Here is a 23,592-nt window from a genome sequence, read left to right as displayed (position 1 = left end):
ATAGAGAATAGAATAGAAGAGAATAGGAAATAGAAGAGAATAGGAGAACAGAAGAGAAGAGAAAAGCAAAAGAATAGAAGAGAATATAGAATATAGAATATAGAAGAGAATAGAAAATAGAATCGAATAGAAAATAGAATAGGAGACCAAAAGAGAAAAAAATAAAATAGAAAATAGAATAGGAGAACAGAAGAGAAAAAAGAATAGAATAGAAAATAGAATAGGAGAACAGAAGAGAAAAAACAAAAGAATCGAATAGAAAATAGAATAAGAGAACAGAAGAGAAAAAAGATTAGAATAGAATACAGAATAGGAGAGAATATAGAAGAGAGAATAGAATAGAAAATAGAATAGAAGACCAGAAGAGAAAAAAATAAAATAGAAAATAATAGGAGAACAGAAGAGAAAAAAAGAATAGAAAATAGAATAGAAGAACAGGAGAAAAAAAAGAAAATAATAGAATAGAAAATAGAATAGAATAAGAGAACAGAGAGAAAAAAGATTAGAATAGAATACAGAATAGGAGAGAATATAAAAGAGAATAGAATAGAATATAGAAGAGAATAGAAGAACATAAGAGAATAGAAAAACCAAAGAATAGAATAGAAAAACTAGAATAAAGAATAGAAAAACTAGAATAGAATAGACAAGAGAAGAGAGAATAGAATAGAAAATAGAATAGAGTAGGAGAACTGAAGAGAAAAACAAGATTAGAATAGAATACAGAATAGAAGAGAGAAGAGAGTTTAGAATACAGAAGAGAAGAGAAAATAGAATAGAATAACATAAGAGAATAGAAAAATTAAAGAATAGAATAGAATATAAAAACTAGAATAAAGAACAGAAGAGAAAAACAAAACAATAGAATAGACAAGAGAAGAGAGAATAGAAGAGAAAAAAGGAAAGAAGAAAGAACAGAAGAGAAAAACAAAATAGAATAATAAGAGTTGGAAGGGACCTTGAAGGTCTTCTAGTCCCCCCCGTCCCCCCCGCTCAAGCAGGAAACCTCATAGTAGCGCTTCACAATCTTTCTAGTTTGCCGTCCCCGCCCGCGGCTCTTACGAGCCGTTGTCTCTCCCTCCCCTTTCTATGGAGAAGAGCGCGCATGCCCAGAGGCAGGAGCGGGGGCGGTTCCATCCCGCCTCCCGGAAGGCGGGGGTTTTCGTTGGCTGCGGCGGCTCGCCAGGCAAGGGGAGGGCGGGGGGGGAGCGGAGCTCCGGGGAAGGGCCGCGGGTCAAACAAAGCTTCCTGGAAGGGGGGGGGCGTGGAGGGGAGGGGCATCTTGGCCTCCCAAGGTGGCTGTTGGTGGGATTTAAACTGGCACCTGACTCTGCAGAGCGCTGTTTGGCCACTTTAAGATAGGCGGACTTCAACTCCCAGGATGCCCCTTCCCCGTGCCTCGGCTGAGGAATGCTGGGAGTTGAAGTCCGCCCATCTCAAAGTGCCCGTGATCGAGAAACACTGGAGTGGGTGAAGTTGGGCCGGCATCGAGAGGGTGGCTGGCAGAGCCCCGATTTCAGCTTTCTTGGGGAAATCATCCCCCTGGCTGGTTTCCTCCTGCCAAAGATCTTGGGATGGGGCCCTGAGCAGCCTTCCCCAGCTTGAATCCATTCAGTTCAGTTGGAAGGGACCTTGGAGGTCATCTAGTCCAACCCTCTCGAGCAGGAGACCCTATACAATCTCAGACAAGTAACTGTCCAGTCTCTTCTTAACAACCTCCAGTGATGGAGCACCCACAATTTCTGGAGGCAACTTCTCTTCCACTGGTTAATCGTCCTCACTGTTAGGAAATTTCTCCTTAAATCCAGGTTGCTTCTCTCTTTGGTGAGTTTCCAACCATTGTTTCTTCTCCTGCCCTCTGGTGCTTTGGAGAATAATTTGACCCACCCCCCTCTTCTTCGTGACAGTCCCTCAAGTACTAGAATACTGCTATCCTGTCACCACTAATTCTTTTTTTCTTTAGACTAACCAAACCCAAATCCTGCAGATGTTCTTCCTATGTTTTAGTCGCCAGGCCTTTGATCATCTTAGCTGCTCTTCTCTGAACCTTTTCCAAAGTCTCAACATCTTTTTTGTAGTATGGTGACCAAAACTGAATGCAGTATTCCAGATGTGATCTTACAAAGGTTTCATTTGAAATCCCTCCTAGTTCAAGACAAATCATTCCACTGGTTAATTGTCCTCACTGTTAGGAAGTTTCTCCTTAATGCCAGGTTGCTTCTCTCTTTGGTTAGTTTCCATCTGGTTTTGTTTGTTTGTTTGTTTGTCTTGCCTTCTGATGCCTTGGATAATAATTTGACCCCTCTTCTTTTTTTTTGGCAGCCTCTCAAATATTGGAATGCTTCTATCATGTCCACCCTAGTCCTTCTTTTCTCTAGACTGGCCATCTCCAAATTCTGCAATTGTTCTTCCTATGTTTTAGTCTCCAGGCCATTAATCATCTTTGTTGTTCTTCTCTGAACTTTTCCCAAAGTCTCAACATCTGTGATGACCAACACGGAATGCAATATTCCAAGTGGAGTCTTACTAAAGTTTTACATCCATTGGGGCTGGTTCCCCAGAAGCCCTGGGTCCAATGTGTTTCTGCTGGTTCCTTCCCGTGTTGGGAAGGTGGGATGCTGCTTCAACTTTCACTTGTAATTCTTTCTTTCCTCTCCAGCTGAACCATAGCAGTGGTTTCCCACTAGAATTCTTCTGCTGGAAAACTGCTGCAAATATATGTCAGGGTTTTTTCCCTTTTATTCGGGTAAAAAGACAAGCCTACCTTCACCCAATAGCAGGCACAAAAGCCATAGTCACTTTTGCTGTGTAAAGCATCACCTGGGTTCTCCCCCTCCCCCCTCATCTCCATCCCAAGGTCTTCTGGTAGATTTTGCCAAAATTGTTAGGGACTCCCCTACTGAACTCCCTTCACAAACCATTCCCATATTGCTTGCTCAGTGAGTAAAACTGAAAGAAGGGATTGTGCAATCCCTGCATTGAATAGTTAGCTCAGTGGATCTAAAAGATTCTCCCTCCCTCCCTCCCTCCCTCTCTCTCTCTCTCTCTCTCTCTGCAGAATGAGAATATATCTGCTGCAAACTCCGCTCCATTCAGTTCCACCAACGCAAGGGATTATGGGGGTCATTAAAAGACAAACAAATAAATCTAAAAGTATTCTATGTTTCTAGTCCTTGGGGCTGCCAACATAAGAATTTGAAAGGGATTTCCAGATATTAAGAACAGCAAAGGAAAAGCGGGATAGGTTTAGTGAAGAAAAAGCTGGGATGCATTAGATCATGTTGCTGCAACTACAGAGAGTGTGGAAGTATGCAATACCATTAAAATGGACAAGGGGTGTGTGTGTTTGGAATTGCTTTTAATGAATGTGGTTTTCCTTTGGGCAGTTTGGCTTCCCTGAGACCTTGAATCCCCTGGAGTATGAAGGTCAAAGTGATTTCAATTTTAGAAGATAATTACATGTACCTGATCATTGAAGAAACCACGCGAGAGGCCATAGCAGTGGATGCAGCGGTTTCCAAGCGGGTAAATGGGATCAGAAGAGGCTTGGAAAAAATGATAAAATAGAGGCAGGTGGTATAGGTTGCTTCCCTTTGGAGTAGCTTTCAAGACCCCTTAGGGCAGAGGTCTTCAAAGTTGGCAACTTTAAGACTTGTGGATTTCAACTCCCAGAATTCTCCCAGCTATGCTGGCTGAAGAATTCTGGGAGTTGAAGTCCACAAGTCTTAAAACTCTGCTGGCTGGAGAATTCTGGGAGTTGAAGTCCACAAGTCTTAAAACTCTGCTGGCTGGAGAATTCTGGGAGTTGAAGTCCACAAGTCTTAAAACTCTGCTGGCTGAAGAATTCTGGGAGTTGAAGTCCACAAGTCTTAAAACTCTGCTGGCTGGAGAATTCTGGGAGTTGAAGTCCACAAAGCTCTGCTAGCTGTAGGATTCTGGGAGTTGAAGTCCACAAGTCTTAAAACTCTGCTGGCTGTAGGATTCTGGGAGTTGAAGTCCACAAAGCTCTGCTAGCTGTAGGATTCTAGGAGTTGAAGTCCACAAGTCTTAAAGCTCTGCTGGCTGGAGAATTTTGGGCATTGAAGTCCACAAGTCTTAAAATTGCGAAGTTTGAAGACCTCCGATCTAAGTGGAGAGATTGCAGAGGAAGGGATTACAAGAGAATAAATTATGCTGGCTGGAGAATTCTGGGCGTTGAAGTCCACAAGTCTTAAAGTTGCCAAGTTGAGGGACCCCTGCCTTAGGGCATTGGGGAGTTGGGGGGCGGGTGGAGAGTTGAAAAGGTTGGCAGGTTGTTGTAACTTTGAACAGTCACTAAATCCATGATGGAGAACCTATGGCCCATGTGCCAGAGGTGGCAGCAGAGCGCAGTCATCAGCTGTTCTTCTGGTTTCCAGTGCACATGTGTGCCGGCCAGCTGATCTTCGCAGGCACTGAAGTGCCGGAAAACAGCCTGAAAATGGTTCCAAAAAACCAGGCTGTTTCTCAGGACATTTTCCGGGATATTTTTTGGCCGCTTTCTGGCTGTTTTTCAGCCCAGAAAAACAGCATGTGCACGGCAGCCAGCTGGTCTTCAGATTTCTGGCACTCCGGCGTGTGCACATGGACACACATGCACGTATGTTCCAGTTTGGCCACTCAGTGCTGGAAAGATTCGCCATCCCTGCACTAAATGAGCAGTTGAAAGTTGAAGACTTTGTGTACGGCATTCTAACTATTGTGCCACCGTGGCTCATAGATAACAAATTAAAGGACTTTTTTTTTTTAAAGTCTTTTGGAATAAATCTATGCTCACTATGTTCTTTGTGGCTGTTCCCCCCTCCCCCTCCCCAATTAGCTCCTAGAAATCATCCGAAGAGAAGACATCGTTCTAAAAGCCATTCTGACTACCCATCACCATTGGTAAGAGTTCCGCCTGGCTCTGGCGCTGGTCCTTTGGGAGAAAAGAACAGCTTTTTCTCCCTCTTCAGGTTCAAGGGGGGCTGAATTTGTGAGGCAACAACGAAACAACTGCGGCCTCCCGTCAAGTTCAAGGGGAGAGTGTTCCCTGAGGATTTTCTTTCAATAGAATAGAAAAGACTATAGGATATAGAATAGAATATAGAAAATAGAATAGAATATAGAGAATAGAATAGAATATAGAGAATAGGATATAGAATAGAATAGAATATAGAATAGAATATAGAAAATAGAATAGAATATAGAGAATAGAATAGAAAAGACAATAGGATATAGAATAGAATATAGAAAATAGAATAGAATATAGAGAATAGAATAGAAAAGAATAGGATATAGAATAGAATATAGAAAATAGAATAGAATATAGAGAATAGAATAGAAAAGACAATAGGATATAGAATAGAATATAGAGAATAGAATAGAATAGAAAAGACTATAGAATATAGAATAGAATATAGAAAATAGAATATAATATAGAAAATAGAATATAATATAGAGAATAGAATAGAAAAGACAATAGGATATAGAATAGAATATAGAAAATAGAATATAGAAAATAGAATAGAATAGAAAAGAATATAGAATAGAATATAGAAAATAGAATAGAATAGAATATAGAGAATAGAATAGAAAAGACTATAGGATATAGAATAGAATAGAATATAGAATAGCATAGAAAAGAATATAGAATAGAATATAGAAAATAGAATAGAATATAGAGAATAGAATAGAATATAGAGAATAGAATAGAAAAGACTATAGGATATAGAATAGAATATAGAATAGAATAGAAAAGAATATAGAATAGAATAGAATATAGAAAATAGAATAGAATAGAACAGAGCTAGAAGGGACCTTGGAGGTCTTCTAATCCACCCACCTGCTCAAGCAGGAGATCCTGTACCATTCCAGACAAATGGTTGTACAATGATTGCCTTCTTAAAAACATCCAGTGATGTCCACGATTTCTGGAGGCAAGCTGTTCCACTGGTTAATTGTCCTCACTGTTAGGAAGTTTCTCCTTAATTTCAGATTGCTTCTCTCTTGGATTAGTTTCAAACCATTGTTTCTTGTCCTGCCCTCTGGTGCTTTGGAGAGTAATTTGACCCCCTCTTCTTTGTGGCTGCCCCTTAAATACTGGAAGAATGCTATCATGCCACCCCTAATTCTTCTTTTTTTTTAGATTAGTCAAACCCAAATCCTGCAGATGTTCTTCATATGTTTTAGTCTCCAGGCCTTTGATCATCTTAGTTGCTCTTCTCTGAACTTTTTCCAAGGTCTCAACATCTTTTTTGTAGTGTGTTGTGTGTTGATCAAAAATTGCAGTATTCCAGGTGTTACTAGGGTTTTATAAAGTGCTACTAATATTTCACATGATTTTGATTCTATGCCTCTGTTTATACAAACTAAGGATTGTATTAGCTTTTTTGGTGGCTGCTCCATACTGCTGGCTCATATTCAAGTGATCATCCACTAAGACTCCAAGGTCCCTCTCAAAGTTACTGTTTTTTGAGCCAGGTTTCACCTAATTTTTTCTTATACCTTTGATTTTCCTGCCTAAATGTAAAGTTTTTGCTTTTCTCCAGATTAAAATTCATTTTTTGGATAGGGCCCATTCTGGAGAAATTATTAAAGGATATTTTTTTAATTCTTTAAAATTGGGGGTGGGGTGGAAATCAAAGAACTTCTCAGCCTGCAAATGAGGTGTGAAATTTTTGAAAAATACTACCATAGAAGAGTTCTGCTTTCTTTTTTTTTCTTTTTTTTAAATCATTTCGATATCTTTTATTTTCATTTTCATTTCCATTTCATACAGTCACATATATACTGTGCATAACCGGGGCCATATAACATTGAGCAATAAACACAGCCATCCTTGTCAACAATACTCCCCAAAATACAAACCCAATATACCACTTCAACCCTCCAACACCCTTTCTTTCACCCCCCTCCAACTTTCCTTTCTCCCCTCCAACATTCCCCTCTACCCTACTTCCCCTCCCCCTCTATCACTCCTCTCTCCCAATACACTCCCTCCCTTCCATCTCATCCTCCCTCCGATCCTCTCTCCAACCCTCTCTACCCCTCTTTCTTCTTTCCCTCTGCTCCTCCCTTCGGTGTATTTCTACTATCTATCAATATATTCAGCTTCCTATTTTACACTAGAATTAAAAAAGCAACAGTATACAAGTACAATCATGTTACTTTAAAATCTAGCACATACTATATTCCCCCCCTCCCCCCTAGGACCCCCCCTCCCTCCCCCCCCCGACTTCCCAGAGCCCGTACACGGTATAGCTTTTTATCAAACACTGTCTAAAATATATTAAAGCCAAGGAAATTTAAAAAAAAGAAAAAAGAAAAAAAAAGTCAGTAAAATCTCTGCGTTGAACTCAGCTTCTTGCCGTTACACAAACTTTAAGCAGTTTACATTATTCCTAATCTTAGTTGTTTGATTACCTGCAGGATTTCCCCAGAGGTTATTTGTTGGTTCAACTTTTTCCTGTACTCTTCTCTAACTAGGGGTATTATCTCTTTATCTAAGTATCTGTCTATATCTAAACCCTTAATTTTGTCCCCTTTGTACAATTCTGTAAAAATAAATAAAAAAATTCCCGGAATGCCTTTTAAATCTCCTCCTGTTAAAACACCTCCTTCCCTCTATAACACAATTTGATACATTTCAAATTTTTCTTTTAATTTCCTCTTCCAATTCTTTTCGTTTTTGCCCTTGTTTATGTCTATGTATTTTGTTTATATTCATCAGTACTCCTCTCATATACGCTTTACTTGCATCCCCTACAAATTCCATGAATGTACCCTTATTCGTATTCAGAACAAAGTATTCAGATAGCAATTTTTTACAATCATTAATATACTTTTCATATCTAAATAAACTCTCATTCGACCTCCAAGACCTTCTTGCCTGCACTACCCTTCCCAATTCCGTCCAGACTGGGTTATGATCCGAAAGGACCCTCGCCGCAATCTTTGTCTTCTTCACCCTAGAAAATAAATCATTAGTGATTTATATAAAATCAATCCTTGAAAGGGATTGATGTCCATCAGAAAAAAGGGTGAAGTCATATGCCTCTGCATTTCTTTCTCGCCAAACATTTCTCAATTCGAAGTCGTCCATCAAGTCTTTTTCCCTTCTAGAATTAGGTCTAATGCGATATATCTTCCAAAGGGATCTGCTTCAATTAGTTCAGCCTTAATGTCTTTTCTTAAGTATACAACTATACCATTTTTCTTTTCCATAGCAGAGGTCACAAAATATTGACCAAGTTCGGGGTTGAACAAATATTTTTGATCAGTTGATTTGATATGAATTTCTTGCAGACAAATTATATCGTTCTTGAACTGTTTGAGATAATGAAATATTTTCTTTCTCTTCTGTAAAGAGTTCAGACCACAACTCCTTGATCAATGGCCGATGATTATTGAGGTTGTTGCAATGTACCTTGTTTTCCCATTCGTCTGGTAGTCATACGGCTAGATCTTTGTTCCCTGACCCCTTGCCCTTCCGGAAGGAGGAAATGGTGCTTTTTGTCTGGTAGTTGTGTGATTTGCTGTTTATCCTGTCCTTCTCGTGGTCTTTCTCCAGATCCAGATGATTCAGGGTGTCCCACCTTCAGGATCTTGTGATAGAAATCTCGGGCTTCCCATACAGAGTTGCTTTCTTTTTGATAGTCTCTTCTCTCTCCTCCAAATTGGAGATGGCCGAAGAGAAGGAAAAAAACCTTCCCTCTTCCTCCTTTTTTCCCAAGGGATCATGCGAGAGACAATGAAGAACTGGCCAAACTTTATCCTGGCCTGGAGATATATGGTGGGGACGAACGGGTGGGAGCTCTGACACACCGCGTGACTCATGAGGAAGAATTAAAGGTAAGCATGGAACGGATCACACCCTTCTTCAGCATTATTGTGGTATCACAGTATGTGTAAGGCCCGGCCTCGCCTCCTTATTCAAGAAAGTAAAGACTCTTGAAACTTAGCATTTCAAAAGGAATCTTTTATTGAACAGAAGTGATAGCAGGACGTAATCAAAGCAGGATCTGAGGGCCCTCAGGCCATCCAGTTAGAATAAAAGGAATTAGAAACCCCTCCTAACAGTCCAGTGTGGATTAAGCCAAGCCACCAGTGTGAAGATATTATTGTACTGGCCACTCTGAGAAAGTGATAAGGGAACTTTCTCGGGTATTCTCTTCTGGCTTTCGGGAGATACAACCCACATGGCCCTCTCTCCCCTTACATTCCTCAAAAGGTAAGAAAATGCCAGGCTTCGACACACAACATCCACCCATGTCTTGGGCTTTGACACACAACACCCATCCTTCTTTTCTTTTGTACAGTTTGGCAGTATCAACGTACGGTGCCTTCTCACTCCAGGCCACACCGCGGGGCACGTCTGCTACTTCGTGTGGGAAAACGATTCCCTGAATGCTCCTGCAGCTTTCACAGGTTGGTCCTGAGAAACGAACGGCAGTTATGATGCGTCCTGGAGCCAGCTTTAGAGAAAGGGGAAGTTGCTTATTGCATATGAAGCTGTTGAAACAGTTTTAGGTTAACTTGTTTTCTTTTTTTTTAATATCTGAGAACTATACTTTATTTCTCTGCCAATGAAAATGGGCTCTTGGGCCCTGTTTTCGGCCGTAACGGCCTCCTGCAGCCCTTTGCCACTGTGAGAGAAAAAACAATGATTAAACCCTCACAACACAGAGAGAAATCTGGTTCACAATTCAAAAAGGTTTATTTGCAGAAAAATAAAGTGTTTGCAAAGGTGGCCTCCAAGTCTCTTCCCAAGTAGATCGAGTACAAGGAGAGCAAAGAATAGCATTCAAACAATACATTTTATAGAGTCTACTCCAGGGGTGGGTTTCAACCGAATTGCACCGGTCCCTGCGATCCGGTTGGTCGCCGAACCCGGAAGTAAGTAACTTCCGGGAACGGCGAAGCCCCCCCCCCCGCGCCCCCACGCCCCCGCACACCCGCGCCCGCTCCTTACCTGGATTTTACGAATTCTGCGCTTCCACGCATGCGCAGAACGCATACAGCGCCTGCGCGATCCTCCAGGAGCAGCTGGAGCATCGCGCAGACGCTAGTACGCATGCGCGCGCCGACGCCGCATGTGTGCGCGAGGACGCCGCCGGCCTTGTTCCAACCGAACTGGTTGGAACGGGGCGAGAAACCCACCCCTGGTCTACTCCTAAGAAACTTTCCCCCTCCTGCTCATTCATTTAAGTCATTTCTTTCGTCATTCCATACTCTAGGGCCAACTTGACAATTTCTTGAGAAGCCCCTATCTCTTATTTGGTTTCTTTCTGGTGCCTTTTGTCTGAGCAGATGGCTTCCTATCTAACTTGTAAGTTGGCTCCTGTAAACGGCTTGGAATAACAAAGGTTATCTTCTCCTGCTTACTGAACACATTTAGTGGTTAGCAAAAGCACAGTAACTTATTACATATTTTAGGCAAGAATTTAATGGTTTATATGTTCATTAAGTGAGTTTCGCTCCATTTTATGATTTTTCTTACGGTTGTTAAAGTAGATAACACGGTTGTTAAGTGAATCTGGTTTCCCCATTGAAACACAAACACACACACACACACACCGGAACACTGCAACTGTTGTAAATATGAATCCATTGCCAAGCCTCTGAATTTTGATCATGGGGTCATAAGTGTAAAAAATGGTCGCCAATCCCTTTTTCCAGTTGTACGTTTGAATGGTCACTAAGCGTACTGTTGTAAGTCGAGGTCTACCTAAAAAACAAACATTGTAACACAATATCTGAGACTCAATCGCTAGGAAGGTGGGTTTTTTCCCCTGCCAAGGTTTAAGGAATTTTTATTAAAACAAGAATTTTATAATCTAAATTATGGTTCTTTGCTCCACTATCAATCCTTCCTGCTAACTACAACAGTGGTGATATCCTGAGCTTTTCCACAGTAAATTACAAAATTAAAGAAAGGAATGCTTTAAATGTTTTGTACTGTGCTGAAAATTATTTTCCCTCTTTTCCCTGTAATGTTTATAAAACATTAATTTGTTTTTTAACTTTTGCTATATTTGTTTTTTTTTGGGGGGGGGGGGATTTTAAATCAATAGGTAATCTAGGACTAGCAGTTTTGCTAGCCCTGGCATTTGTTGTGTACCTAAGCTTCAAAGTTTCCTTTCCTTTTTAAATTCATTTTATATTTTGTAATGTTTTTCTCAATTTTACCGTATTTTTCGGAGTATAAGACGCACCTTCCCTTCCTAAAAGAGTGTGGAAATGTTGGTGCGTCTAATACACCGAATACAGGCATTTTTGGCCTCCCAAAGCGCCCCCCCCCCCCGCATCCCATTCCCAAAAACATGGAGGTGTTTTTTCCTTCCCCCAGCCCTGCTGAAGCCTGCAGAGTGCTCCTGGGAGCCAGGGAGGACAAAAACTTTTTTTTCTTACTTACCTCTTTGAAATCTTAGTGTGTCTTATACACCGGTGCATCTTATAGTCTGAAAAATGCAGTAGTAGTTTTTCCATATTTAGATTTTTTTCCTTCAGAGGAAGGTGTTTTAATCGCCCTGCTGATGTTTGAGTAATGGGCCCACCAAGTGACCAAGTGGTTGGAGTGAGGGGGGGAGGAGGAGGAGAATCAAGTGGGGAGGGGAATTGTGGCTTGATTGTGCATCTTTCTTTTGTTCTTAGGGGACACCTTATTTGTCGGTGGTTGTGGGAAACTCCTGGAATGCACAGCTGAGCAGCTGCATAAGAGCCTGGCGGAGGTCTTGGCCGGGCTGCCAAAGGAGACGGTAGGTTGGAGCTGCTTCAGAGGCCGCTGAGGTGCCAGCCAAGGAAAAGACCCTCCTGCCCTGTGCCCTGTTCCCATTTGAAGGCCAGCAGTGGGGAGAGAAGAGGATAGGAGGTTTAGTCTTACCCAAAGGCAGGCCTGGTCCTCCAGTCAACCCCTCAGCCCTGGCTGCCTCTGCTGTCACTTTCCCATGGTCCCTTGCTACTACCCAACCCAGAAGCCTTTCCCAATTTCTTGTGCTTTTAAGTCTTTATTTTAAGATCCGTGGTGGCACAGTGGTTAGAATGCAATACTGCAGGCTAACACTGCCCACTGCCAGGTGTTCGAATTCTATTTCTATTATTTCTTACAGTATTTCTTATCCATTTCTTACATTCTATTCATATTCTTCTCTCTCCCTATTCTATTCTATTCTATTTTTTCTATTCTATTCTATTTTTTCTTTTCTATTTTTTATTCTATTCTAGTCTATTCTAATTTTTCCTATTCTATTTTTTCTTTCCTATTCTATTTTTTCTACTCTATTGTATTGTATTCTTTTCTATTCTATTCTGCTCTGCTCTGCTCTGCTCTGCTCTGCTCTGCTCTACCCTACCTCTACTCTACTCTATTCTATTCTTCCTGTGATGACACGGTGGTTAGAATCCAGTATTGCAGGCTAATTCTACTGCCAGAGGTTTGATCCTGATGGGCTCACTCAAGTATCCTTCCGAAGGTCAGTAAAATGAGGACTCAGATTGTTGGGGGCAATATGCTGACTTTGTAAATTGCTGAGCAAGGGCTGTAAAAGCACTATTTATCTATCATCTCTCTATCTAGCATTTCTCTCTCTCTCTCTCTCTCTCTCTCCCTCCCTCCCTCCCTCCCTCCCTCCCTCCCTCTCTCTCTCTCTCGCTGTGGTGGTTGAATGGTTAGAGTGCAGTATTGCAAGCTAATTCTGCTGACTGCCAGGGGTTCGATTCTGACCGGCTCAAGGTTGACTCAGTCTTCCCTCCTTCCGAGATGGGTAAAATGAGGACCCAGATTGTTGGGGGCAAGAGGCTGATTCTGTAAGCAGCTTAGAGAGGGCTGTAAAAGCTCTGTGAAGCGGTATATAAGTCTTAAGCTAGTGTGTGGTGTTTTGATATTCAAGCTCTGCTTAGTTCTGGATAGCCCTGAATTTTAATCTGGGATTGTAGTGGGAAGTGATTCAATTTTATGTCATGAATTTGTTTCGATAGTGATTTTTATTTGATTAAAAATGTTTAAAGCTGTACAGTGCCTGGGGAGCACTTAGGTTTGGCAAAGGACAAGAATATAAATTGAAGCATCCCTGAAAAGAGTGGATAATATCACATATGATTGGAATTTTTTTATGATTCCCCTCTCCCAGATTGAAGGAGAACTTGGAAAAGGTTCAGTTCCTAATTTTAAAAAAAGTAACCCTATTTTATGAATCACATTGTCTTTTTGCGTTTTCGCTTCCTCAAAAAATCCGAGAAACCACATTTCCAGTTCTTGACACTATTCACTAGGTGTTGTGGTCCACCGGCAGCCTGCGGAGCTGGCAGCAGAGTCGGACAGTGAGGAGGTTAGGGAGGAACATTGGCCAGTCTTGGAGTCTGGGGAAGGCTCGGACGAGGGCTCTGCATCAGAGGCAGAGAGGTGGCCAGGGCCATCTGGGAGTTTTATGCTGCCTCCAGAGCATCCAGAGTTGGACATCAGTGAGGCAGAGGAACAGGAGGAGCCTGTACCCAGTGCACACATACGCAGAGCTGCCAGAAGGCAAAAACAGTTAAGACAAAAGGGATAACTTGGGAGTACGGCTTGAAGGGGATTGGCCCCTCCCATAGGACATAAAGGAGGAGCAAAGACATGTAAGCTTTTGCAGGAAGCAACTTTGTTCGTTCTGTTCAGTTTAAATTCTGAAGCTCCTTTTTGACTCTTTGCTCTGTGTGACCTTGCAAGCTAATTGCCAAACAGGTCTTTGGCAGCGTTTCAAGGGAGATAAAGTTGGGTGCTTATCAGCCTTATCCCAAAAGACTTTGGCAGATTTCTGTCGGACTCTTTACAAACTATTTGTGACTCATTACGGGCTTGTGAATGAACATAATTCACAGCCGTTGAAATAAAAAGAGGGTTTGGGGGACTAAGCGTGTGCTTTGTACTGTCTCAGGGAGCCAAGGTCACAACACTAGGGACTTTGGAGAGCACAGCAAAGAAGTTTGTGGAAGGAAGGGATTCCAAGGGGAATCACTCTTAAAGCGGTAGTCTGAAATAAAAAAAAATTCCTTTTCAGAAAATCTTCTGTGGACACGAGTACACAATCCAGAATTTGAAGTTTGCCTCAAAGGTGGAACCCGAGAATGAATTTGTGAAAGAAAAGCTCATTTGGGCTAAAGTGAGTGGTTCTATACTGTTCTCCCATTTTTTTTTATCTCTCCAAAATGAGGGCCAAGAGCAGAGGTCTTCAAACTTGGCAACTGTGAGACTTGTGGACAAGCCTCAAAGTTGCCAAGTTTGGGGACTCCTAGCCAAAGAGGGAAAATTGACCCCTTATAAAAGTCAGAATTATAACCAATAACATCAGCCTCTAATTAGTTTAGTGATTGCTTCAAAGGTCTTGCTAGACTTTGGATTGTTTCAATCATGACTTCTGGTATAAGCCAACATCTGTGGCAGAACAAACCTTGATTGCTTTCAGTGGTGTTTGTGGGATGGATATGTGGTTTTAAAAAAAACTAACTCCGGATGGCCATGTGATTGAAAGACTCCCTTCTTTTATGCTTCCACTGCTTGCTTGTTTTTTAAAAAAAATCAAAAGTATTTGAAAATGCCCCCGTTTGATGGATCGGAGATAAGACACCGGGCTGTCTTAACGCATGGGCCTGTTGGGCTCCATGAGCATAGGGGCTCCATACTAATCTGTGTATGTTAACCCTTCAATGCACCTTGTATCATATAAATCAGTGGTCTCCAACCTTGGCAACTTTAAGACCTGTGGACTTCAACTCCCAGAGTTCCTCAGCCAGCAAAGCTGGGAACTCTGGGAGTTGAAGTCCACAGGTCTTAAAGTTGCCAAGGTTGGAGACCACTGATATAAATACAGCAACATATTTATGACATTTTACTGCATTTTTTAAATTAATACTAACATGGAAATATATTTAGTTTTATCAACCATTTACATTTTTATCTCTGTGATAGTTGTTGTAGGATGCGGCTTTGCCTAGGGCCCACAATGCTGTTAAGGTGGCCCTCATCCCCTAAGCCTTTTGTAGTTCCTCAGGGTCAACCACAAGGCATTTGGTACATTTGAAAAGGCCTGTCATCCATCCCAATTAAGTTAGCTAGTTAGTAAACAGACTCAAGTGGGTTAGTTAGCCAAGAAAGACTCCTGGCTCATTGTTTCTTAGAGCAGTGATGGCTAATGTTTTTGTCGTCACGTGCTGAAAGCACATGCGCGCCTGCCCTCACACGTAATGCAATATGCATGCGACATGCCCTCACATCCCCCACCCCCCTGCGCCCCCACCCCCTTGCGCATGTGCACGCGACCCCGTGCTCCCCATGCATGAACGTGTAACCTCCCCGTCACCCTGCATGCGTGTGGCCCCCTAGCCCCCCACACATGCGCGTGCATCTCCCGCATGCCCCCTGTGCATGCGTGGTAGAGACCAGACAGGGCTGGCCGGCAGGTGGCGCACATACATGCACATTGGAGTTGAGCTAGGGCAACGGCTTGTATGCCCACAGAGAGGGCTCTGCCATGGGTTCACCATCACAGTCCTAGAGTATACGTTACTGAAAGCAAAAGTAGTTACAGAAGTAGTGAAGCAGAATCTGATGGTTTGGCACACAAAGGATAGAATTAACTTTCCCTTTCCTGCTAGCCACACCTCCCCTCCACCCCCGATTATTGGTCAATGTCCAATTAAGAGTTCTGCTGTTTAGGTGATGGATGTTCTGATCCAGGCTTCCCAAAAGCCAACTCCTCAACCAGGTAAAACCCCTTTTATTTAGGTTAAAGGGAATTCCTCTCCAGCAAAATCCTGGCCAACAATCTTTCAAGAGATTTCACACCTTTATCAGACTTGGAGAGCTGCCAGGCCAAACGCCACGCTTAGCAGCAATTACTTGGCAAGAAGTCAGGAACAGACCTTCACCCTAATGAACTAATTGTCTCCTGCAAACTCCACTCCCCTTTCGCTCCTCTTTATTCCCTATGGGAGGGGCCATTCACCATCCATCTGTTGCCTTACTCCCAAGTTGACCCTTGTTTCTTAGTTGCTCCCTTCATCTGGCAACTCTGCACAAGCGCACACTGGGAACAGGCTCCAGCTGTTTGTCTGCCCCACTGATCTATGACTCTGAAAGCAGCTGATAACGGTCAGATGCCCTGGCCCCCTCTCTGCCTCCAACACAGAGCCCTCATCACAGCCTTCCCCAGACTCCAGGACTGGCCCATCTTCCTCCCCAACCTCCTCACTGCCCAAATCTGCTGCCAGATCTCCTGGCAGGCAACAACAACGAACTCTCAATTTGCACCTTCTCCGTCTCCTCATACTTTCGGTTGACTTGGACTGGATTGGTAAGTCTCACTTTTCACACCGGCACAGATTAGTTCCCAACCCTCAAACCCCCCCCCCACTCCATCCCCATCCTCCAATATTCCAACCTCTCTCCCCCTCCACCCACCCCTTTGCGAGTATCAGATTGGCTGGATGTGATGCAAAGCTAAAAGAACAACAGGTCTCCCTGATTTATTCTTTCACAGCTCCGAGAAGATGAAGACCTTCCAACAGTGCCTTCTACTTTGGCCGAGGAGTTTCTCTACAACCCGTTCCTTCGCATCTTGTGAGCCCACGTTTCTTTAATGGAGCGGGAGGGAGTGAGTTGTTTTTCCCCTTTGGTTTCTGTCCCATCTTTCCTCCAGGAACTCAAGGCAATGTGTTTATTTATTTATTTATTTAGCAAGTCAAACATGTACGAGATAACAGGTACAAGTAAAAACATGGACATGAACACAGGAAACAGCTAAATGGGGACAGTAGGATAGGGACGGTAGGCACGCTGGTGTGCTTATGCACGCCCCCTTTACGGACCTCTTAGGAATGGGGTGAGGTCCACGGTAGGTATTTTAAGGTTGAAGCTGTGGGGGATTGAGGATGTAGCAACGGAGTCGGGTAGAGCATTCCAGGCGTCGACCTCTCTGTTGCTGAAGTCGTATTTTCTGCAATCGAGTTTGGAACGGTTAACCTTAAATTTGTATCTATTGTTTGCCCGTGTATTATTGCGGTTGAAGCTGAAGTAGTCATTGACAGGTAGGATATAGTAGCAGATAATTTTGTGTACAATGCTTAGGTCAGACTGAAGGCAACACAGTTCCAAGCCCAAAATTTCAAGCCTAGTGGCACATGGGATTCTGTTGTGAGCAGTGGAGTGGAGGACTCTTCCCATGAAATACCTCTGGACCTGCTCAATTGTATTAATGTCCGATATAACAGTGCGGATTCCAGGCAGATGAGCTGTATTCGACAATTGGTCTGGCAAAGGTTTTGTATGCAGGACAGTGTTACCGGAGAAAGCGCTTCTCAAAATTAGGTTAACAACTCTTAATGCCTTTTTGGCGATGCTTTTACAGTGAGCTCGGAGGTTTAGGTGAGTACTCCTAGGTGTTTGACTGAGTGAGGATCGTCTACGAGGTCGTATCCACCCAGCTTATATTTGGTGTTCTGATTTTTGTTGCCAGTGTGAAAGGCACAGCATTTGTTGGTTGAGATTTGGAGTTGCCAATTGTTCAACTATTCTGACACAGTCAAGGTCGCTTTGTAGGAAAGAAGTATTGTGAGTGGTGAGTGGGTGCACGCCACCCACTCACGACAGCCACCCATGAGATTGGTGGGCTAAGAGGCTGATTAGCCCATTGTTCTGGGCTCAAAGTGGGCCTCTGGGTATTGCTGCACTCGAGGGCGTAAGCAGAGCACTTCCTGAGTGGATCTGAATGTGGGTCTCTCCAGACCATCCAACTTCTGAATCCTGTGCTTTAGGTTTTAAGGGTCTGTTTTGTCTGGGTTCACACAATACACTATATAACATTGATGGTAAGCCTATGGCTTGCATGGCAGAAGTGGCACGCAGAGCCATCTCTCTGGGCACGCTAGCCGTTGCCTGTTGCTGCTCCCGGTTTTGGTGCGCACGTGTGCTGGCCAGCGCCAGAAACCGTAAGAGCTGCTCCCTGGCATGCATGCACACGCTGGGAAGCTGAGCTTCTGGTTTCTGGCGCACATGTGCACACCAGCCAGCTGGTCTTCGTGTGTTCATGCATGCCAGAAACTGGAAGACCATATGACCGGTGTGCATGGGAAAGTGAAAGCTCAGCTTCCTGGCACGCAGATCCAGAACAGGTAGGTGATGCCTTTCGCCAAAATAAGCCTTTGTGGGATTTTTTTCCAGGATATCTGCAAGGGCAACATCAAGTTGTCAACAGTTCTAGGCCTGATCATGGCATTGAACCTTTTCCCTTTTTATGTTTAAGCATGAAATGTGAAAGGCTCCAATCACACGATAGCAATAGGACTAACAGATTTATATACTGCTTCACAGTTTGTTTGTTTTGTTTTGTTTTGTTTTGCCTTTATTTGTATGCCGCCCTTTTCCCTGGGGGGACTCAGGGCGGCTCACAATTCAAAAGAGGGAGGGGGAGAAGACAAACAATAGACAATACAGCATGTTAAAAAGAAAACACAACAATCGTACAATTCGAGTGGGGCTACAATCTTAACCCCAGGCCAGCCGGGACAGCCAGATCTTTAAAGCGGCGCGGAAGGACTGGAGGGTGGTGAGGGTCCGAATCTCCATGGGGAGTTCGTTCCAAAGGGACAGAGCAGCCACCGAGAAGGCTCTCCTCCGGGTAGTTGCCAGTTTGCACTGGCTAGAAGATGGGATTCGGAGGAGGCCTAATCGATGCGATCGAATCGGTCTAGTGGAGGTAATTGGCAGTAGGCGGTCTCTCAAGTACCCAGGCCCACTACCATGAAGGGCTTTATAGGTGATAAGTAACACCTTGAAGCGCACCCGGAGATCAACAGGTAGCCAGTGCAGCTCGCGGAGGATAGGTGTTACGTGGGTGAAGCGAGGTGCACCCACAATCGCTCGCGCGGCAGCATTCTGGACTAGCTGGAGTCGCCGAATGCTCTTCAAGGGCAGCCCCATGTAGAGCACATTGCAATATTCCAGCCTAGAGGTCACAAGGGCACGAGTGACTGTTGTGAGGGCCTCCCGGTTCAGGTAGGGACGCAACTGGTGTACCAGGCGAACCTGGGCAAATGCCCCCCTGGTCACAGCTGACAAATGATGTTCGAAGGTCAGCTGTGGGTCCAGGAGGACTCCCAAGTTGCGAACCCTGTCTGAGGGGCGTATAATTTGACCCCCCAGCCTGAGAGATGGAGTACTTGGCCAATTCATGGGAGGGAAACACAGCAGCCACTCGGTCTTTTCTGGATTGAGCACAAGCTTGTTGACCCCCATCCAGTCTTTAACAGCATCCAGCCCCTGGCTCATCACATCCATCGCTTCGTTGAGTTGGCACGGGGCGGACAGATACAACTGAGTATCGTCCGCATATTGATGGTACTTTATCCCGTGCCGTCGAATGATCTCACCCAGCGGTTTCATGTAGATGTTGAAAAGAAGGGGGGACAGGACCGAACCCTGGGGCACCCTACACGTTAGGGGCCTAGGGGTCAATCTCTGCTCCCCAACTAACACCGACTGCGACCTGTCCGAGAGGTAAGAGGAGAACCACTGTAAAACAGCGCCTCCCACCCCCACCTCCCGCAGTCGTCGCAGGATACCATGGTCGATGGTATCGAAAGCTGCCGAGAGGTCAAGGAGCACCAGGATGGAGGCGTGGCCTCCATCCCTGGCTCTCCAGAGATCATCGGTCAATGCGACCAAAGCGGTTTCTGTGCTGCAGCCAAGTCTGAAGCCAGACTGGAATGGATCGAGATAACTGGCTTCCTCCAAGGACCGCTGGAGCTGAAAGGCCACCACCTTCTCAACAACCTTCCCCACAAAGGGGAGGTTGGAGACTGGACGATAGTTATTTAAAACAGCTGGATCCAAGGATGGTTTCTTCAGGAGGGGTCTCACCACCGCCGCCTTTAAAGCGGGGGGAAAGATCCCCTCCCGAAGAGAGGCGGTAACAACCGCCTGGATCCAGCCTCGTGTTACCTCCCTGCTGTTTACAACCAGTCAGGAGGGGCACGGGTCCAGCACACATGTGGAGGCACCTACAGCTCTCATGGCCTTGTCCACATCCTCAGGGGTAACAGCTTGAAACTCAATCCAGCGATCACTTACCAGATCATCCCTTGGTGCCTCGGCTGGTACTGCAGAATTGGAGTCCAGGTCCGCCCGGAGCCGAGCAACCTTGTCTGCGAGAAATTGGACGTAGTCCTCAGCCCTGCCCTGCAGCGGATCACCCATATCCCTCCTATTTAGGAGGGAACGGGTTATCCTAAACAGGGTGGCTGGGCGCGACTCAGCAGACGCAACCAGAGAGGCAATGTGTGTTTTCTTAGCCGTCCTAATTGCCCGAACGTAATCTCTGGTGTAGGTTGTCAAAAATGCTCGGCTCGATTCGGATTTGCTGGACCTCCATAGGTGCTCTAGGCGTCTCCTTTGGCGCTTCATCTCCCGGAGTTCCTCAGTGAACCAAGGAGCCTTCTGGGATCCACTGCCTCGGAGCGGCCGTAGAGGCGCAATCCGGTTAAGAGACTTCGTCGCTGCCAAATCCCAGGCAGCAACCAGAGTCTCCGCCTTATAACCCTCTCTATATAGTCAGTATATACTGGGAAGGAAGGAAGGAAGGAAGGAAGGAAGGAAGGAAGGAAGGAAGGAAGGAAGGAAGGAAGGAAGGAAGGAAGGAAGGAAGGAAGGAAGGAACCATAGCAATAGCACTTAGGCTTCACAGTGCTTTACATCCCTCTCTCAGTGATTTAGCCTCTTGCCCCTAACAATCTGGGTTTTAGTTTTACTGACCTCAGGAGGATGGAAGGCTGAGTCAACCTTGAGCCTGGTGAGATTTGAACTGCCAAACTGCAGGCAGCTTACAGTCAGCAAAAGTAGCCTGCAGAACTGCACCACCACAGCTCCTATTGCATTCTAACCACTGCGCCATCCAGAAGTAGACTTATTCTACCACTTCATTGTGCTTTATAACATTCTCTGACCGGTTTAGAATCAGCCTACTGCTCCCAACAATCTGGCTCCTCATTTTACTGACCTTGGAAGGGTGGAAGGCGGAGTCAACCATGAGCCGGTCAGGATCGAACTCCTGGCAGTGGGCAGAGTCAGCCTGCAATACTGTATTCTAACCGCTGTGCCACCACGGCTATTCCAAACACCCCTGCTCTGCAGAATATTCCATGAAACCAGTTATAACTCAAGGTATAGTGATGGTAGGGTGGTGGCTCAGTGGCTAAGAGGCTGAGCTTGTCGATCAGGAAGTTCAGCAGTTTGGTGGTTCGAATCCCTAGCACTGTATAACAGAGTGAGCTCCCGTGACTCATCCCAGCTTCTGCCAATCTAGCAATTCGAAAGTATGTAAAAATGCAAGTAGAAAAATAGGGACCACCTTTGGTGGGAAAGTAACAGCATTCCATGCGCCTTTGGCGTTGAGTCATGTCGGCCACATGATCATGGAGGCGTCTTCATACAGCGCTGGCTTTGAAACAGAGATGAGCACAGTCCCCTAGAATCGGGAACAACTAGCACCTATGTGCAAGGGGAACTTTTACCTAACGATGATGGTTGCATTTTGGCACCTGTGATCCCTGCTGGAGGAACCAGCTGGTTTTTGCAAAGGACCTACAGGCTCCTTTCACCGTCTTGTACATCTGTACAACGTGATCCATTTGAAGATCCGGTGACAACCTATTTGTTGAGTTTGCTAAATGGGCTTATTTGCTGTTCCAGGGAAGAGCCGGTCCAGAAGTTCACGGGAAAGTCGGAACCTGTTGAAGCCTTCACGGCTCTGTGCAAGGCCAAAGAGAGCTTCCGGAAGCCCAAAGAGCGGCTGAATCCTCAGGCCATGTTGGCGTTCGAGTGGGGGCTCTTCGACCCACTCCTGCAGAAGTGAACCCCTCCCTGCCATGATGGGGATACAGGTGCTGTCGTTGAAGGGCTCCCTCCCTCTTCCCCCGTGCTGTCAGAAAATGTTGAGCACCTATTGCAGAGGTCCTCTCAAGCAGAGGTCACCAACTGGTGGTCCGTGGGCCCCTGGTGGTCCACGAGAAAATTATTTGCATTTTTTATATGGCGCTAAATCAGGGATCCTCAAACTACGGCCCCTTGGTCGGATATGTGCAATGAATGCTTGTGTTGCTGCAGAGTCTCCACCTTCGGGGTCTTTTTGTATGGGCCGGGGGGGCAGCAATCCCGACTTGGGGTCTGCTTCAGCCTCCTGGAGGGTGGGGCTTTGGGCGAAGGCTGGAGGGAAGGGCCGCTGCTGGCGATGAGACGGAGGGCCGCATTCCAGTGGGGCTGCATCATGGCCTGGAACTGGCTGACCATCTCAACCTGCTGAGCCTCCAGGTGCCGGTACCTGACCTTGTACTCCTGAAGGTCTTCCCTCTACTTGGAAAGCCTATGCTCGTAGTCCTCAGTAAGGTGCTTCTGCTGAGCCGCCTCCTCGGCCAGATCCAATTTGAACTGAGCTGTTTTGCCAACTCTTTCTCCTGGTGGCTGCTGAGCTCCAACAACTGCTTCCTGTTGGGGTCCTAAGAAGCCCAGGCAGGCGGGTGAGGTCTGGCTGGGAGGGGAGGGGCAAGTAGAGGCTGGCAAGGCACCCCTGGACATGAGTGGCAATGAGTTGGCCACGCTCACCCAGTTACATGACCACATTGCCACGCCCATACATCTGCTCATTAGGCAGATCATATTAGTGATCCACAGGATTTAAAATTAATTATTTAGTGGTCCCTGGGGACCAAAAGGTGACCCCTGATCTAAAGCACTAGGGGGCTATCCATTTTACAGGGTCTGAATCTTGGGATTATTGTCCCATTTTTTTTGACAGCTGCAGCAAATACATCTGGATTTTACAGCCCCTTTCCAGCAGCGTCTAATGGGGCAGAAGGTTTGCCGAGGTGAAGTTGCCTTCTTCCATTTCACCAAGGAGGGAAATGGCCTCCTTTCCTTCTGATTCTTAATTATCTTGCTGTAAATATGGTGACAAGTATCGAAGTAAATTCCTTACTTCTGTGAAGGCAGGCACGATGGAGCTATGCAAAATGGAGGAAAATATAGTTGCCTGCCTCAAAATTTACCATGAATTTAATGACAACTATTTGTGCATCTTTTAATTAAAAAAACGTTTTCAAAAATAAAATTGTTTTGTTGGGATTTAATCCAACCTTTCCTTCAGGTGCTCAAAGCAAGTATTGTTGCGGCCCGCCAGCGACCAGCAGAGGTGGCAGTAAAGTCAGAGAGTGAGGAGCTTGGGAGGAACATGGGCCAGTCCTGGAGGCTATGGAAGATTCTGATGAGGGCTCTGAGGCAGAGAGAGGGCCAGAGCCATATGCCAGTTATCAGCTGCCTTCAAAGTCAGACATCAATGAGGCGGAAGAACATCTGGAGCCTGTTCCCAATGTGCGCATGTGCAGAGTTGCCAGGAGAAGGGAACAGCTAAGGAACAAGAGTCGACTTAGGAGTAAGGCCATAGGTGGACAGTGAATGGCCCCTCCTAGAGGAAATAAAAGAGGAATGAAAGGGGAGTGGAATTTACAGGAGACAATTAGTTAATTCCTGCATTCTTGCCAAGTATTGCAGAATCTGAAAGATATGGGCCTGGCCAC

General features: G+C 45.0%; 1 protein-coding gene and 1 long non-coding RNA gene across 4 annotated transcripts; one reads left to right on the top strand and one right to left on the bottom strand.

Moving 5' to 3' along the window:
* The first annotated feature begins 1,115 nt into the window (after window positions 1-1,115).
* Window positions 1,116-23,140, top strand: HAGHL (hydroxyacylglutathione hydrolase like). Of its 3 annotated transcripts, XM_087728804.1 has the most exons (10): window positions 1,116-1,186; window positions 3,387-3,525; window positions 4,838-4,902; window positions 8,730-8,847; window positions 9,315-9,423; window positions 11,650-11,753; window positions 14,031-14,132; window positions 16,509-16,588; window positions 21,713-21,903; window positions 22,815-23,140. In XM_087728804.1, the coding sequence occupies exons 2-9, from the start codon at window positions 3,421-3,423 to the stop codon at window positions 21,873-21,875; spliced, it is 846 nt and encodes a 281-aa protein (XP_087584930.1). In that variant the 5' UTR covers window positions 1,116-1,186; window positions 3,387-3,420; the 3' UTR covers window positions 21,876-21,903; window positions 22,815-23,140. The 3 variants fall into 3 exon arrangements, with proteins under 3 accessions (XP_087584930.1, XP_087584931.1, XP_087584932.1); XM_087728805.1 differs by lacking the exon at window positions 14,031-14,132; XM_087728806.1 differs by lacking the exon at window positions 21,713-21,903.
* Window positions 8,960-11,000, bottom strand: LOC148042722 (uncharacterized). The gene is made up of 2 exons (XR_015698452.1): window positions 10,573-11,000; window positions 8,960-9,641 (listed from the first exon to the last, which is right to left on the bottom strand). It is a non-coding gene; the product is annotated as an uncharacterized LOC148042722 (long non-coding RNA).
* Window positions 23,141-23,592: the final 452 nt, after the last annotated feature.

Source organism: Thamnophis sirtalis, unplaced genomic scaffold (assembly GCF_051295495.1).
Source record: "Thamnophis sirtalis isolate CommonGarterSnake01/CBP01778 unplaced genomic scaffold, rThaSir2_p1.2 scaffold_14, whole genome shotgun sequence".
Classification (NCBI taxonomy): Eukaryota; Metazoa; Chordata; class Lepidosauria; order Squamata; family Natricidae; genus Thamnophis; species Thamnophis sirtalis.
Note: the sequence above shows the minus strand (reverse complement) of the source record. Positions and strands in the feature narration are given on the sequence as shown.

Bases quoted from the DNA above. Each gene is read 5' to 3' on its own strand.
- HAGHL (XM_087728804.1), top strand. From the start codon at position 3,421: ATGAAGGTCAAAGTGATTTCAATTTTAGAAGATAATTACATGTACCTG. The intron at 11,754-14,030 runs GTAGGTTGGAGC...ATTCCTTTTCAG, and splicing joins CCGGGCTGCCAAAGGAGACG to AAAATCTTCTGTGGACACGA. The intron at 16,589-21,712 runs GTGAGCCCACGT...TTGCTGTTCCAG, and splicing joins AACCCGTTCCTTCGCATCTT to GGAAGAGCCGGTCCAGAAGT.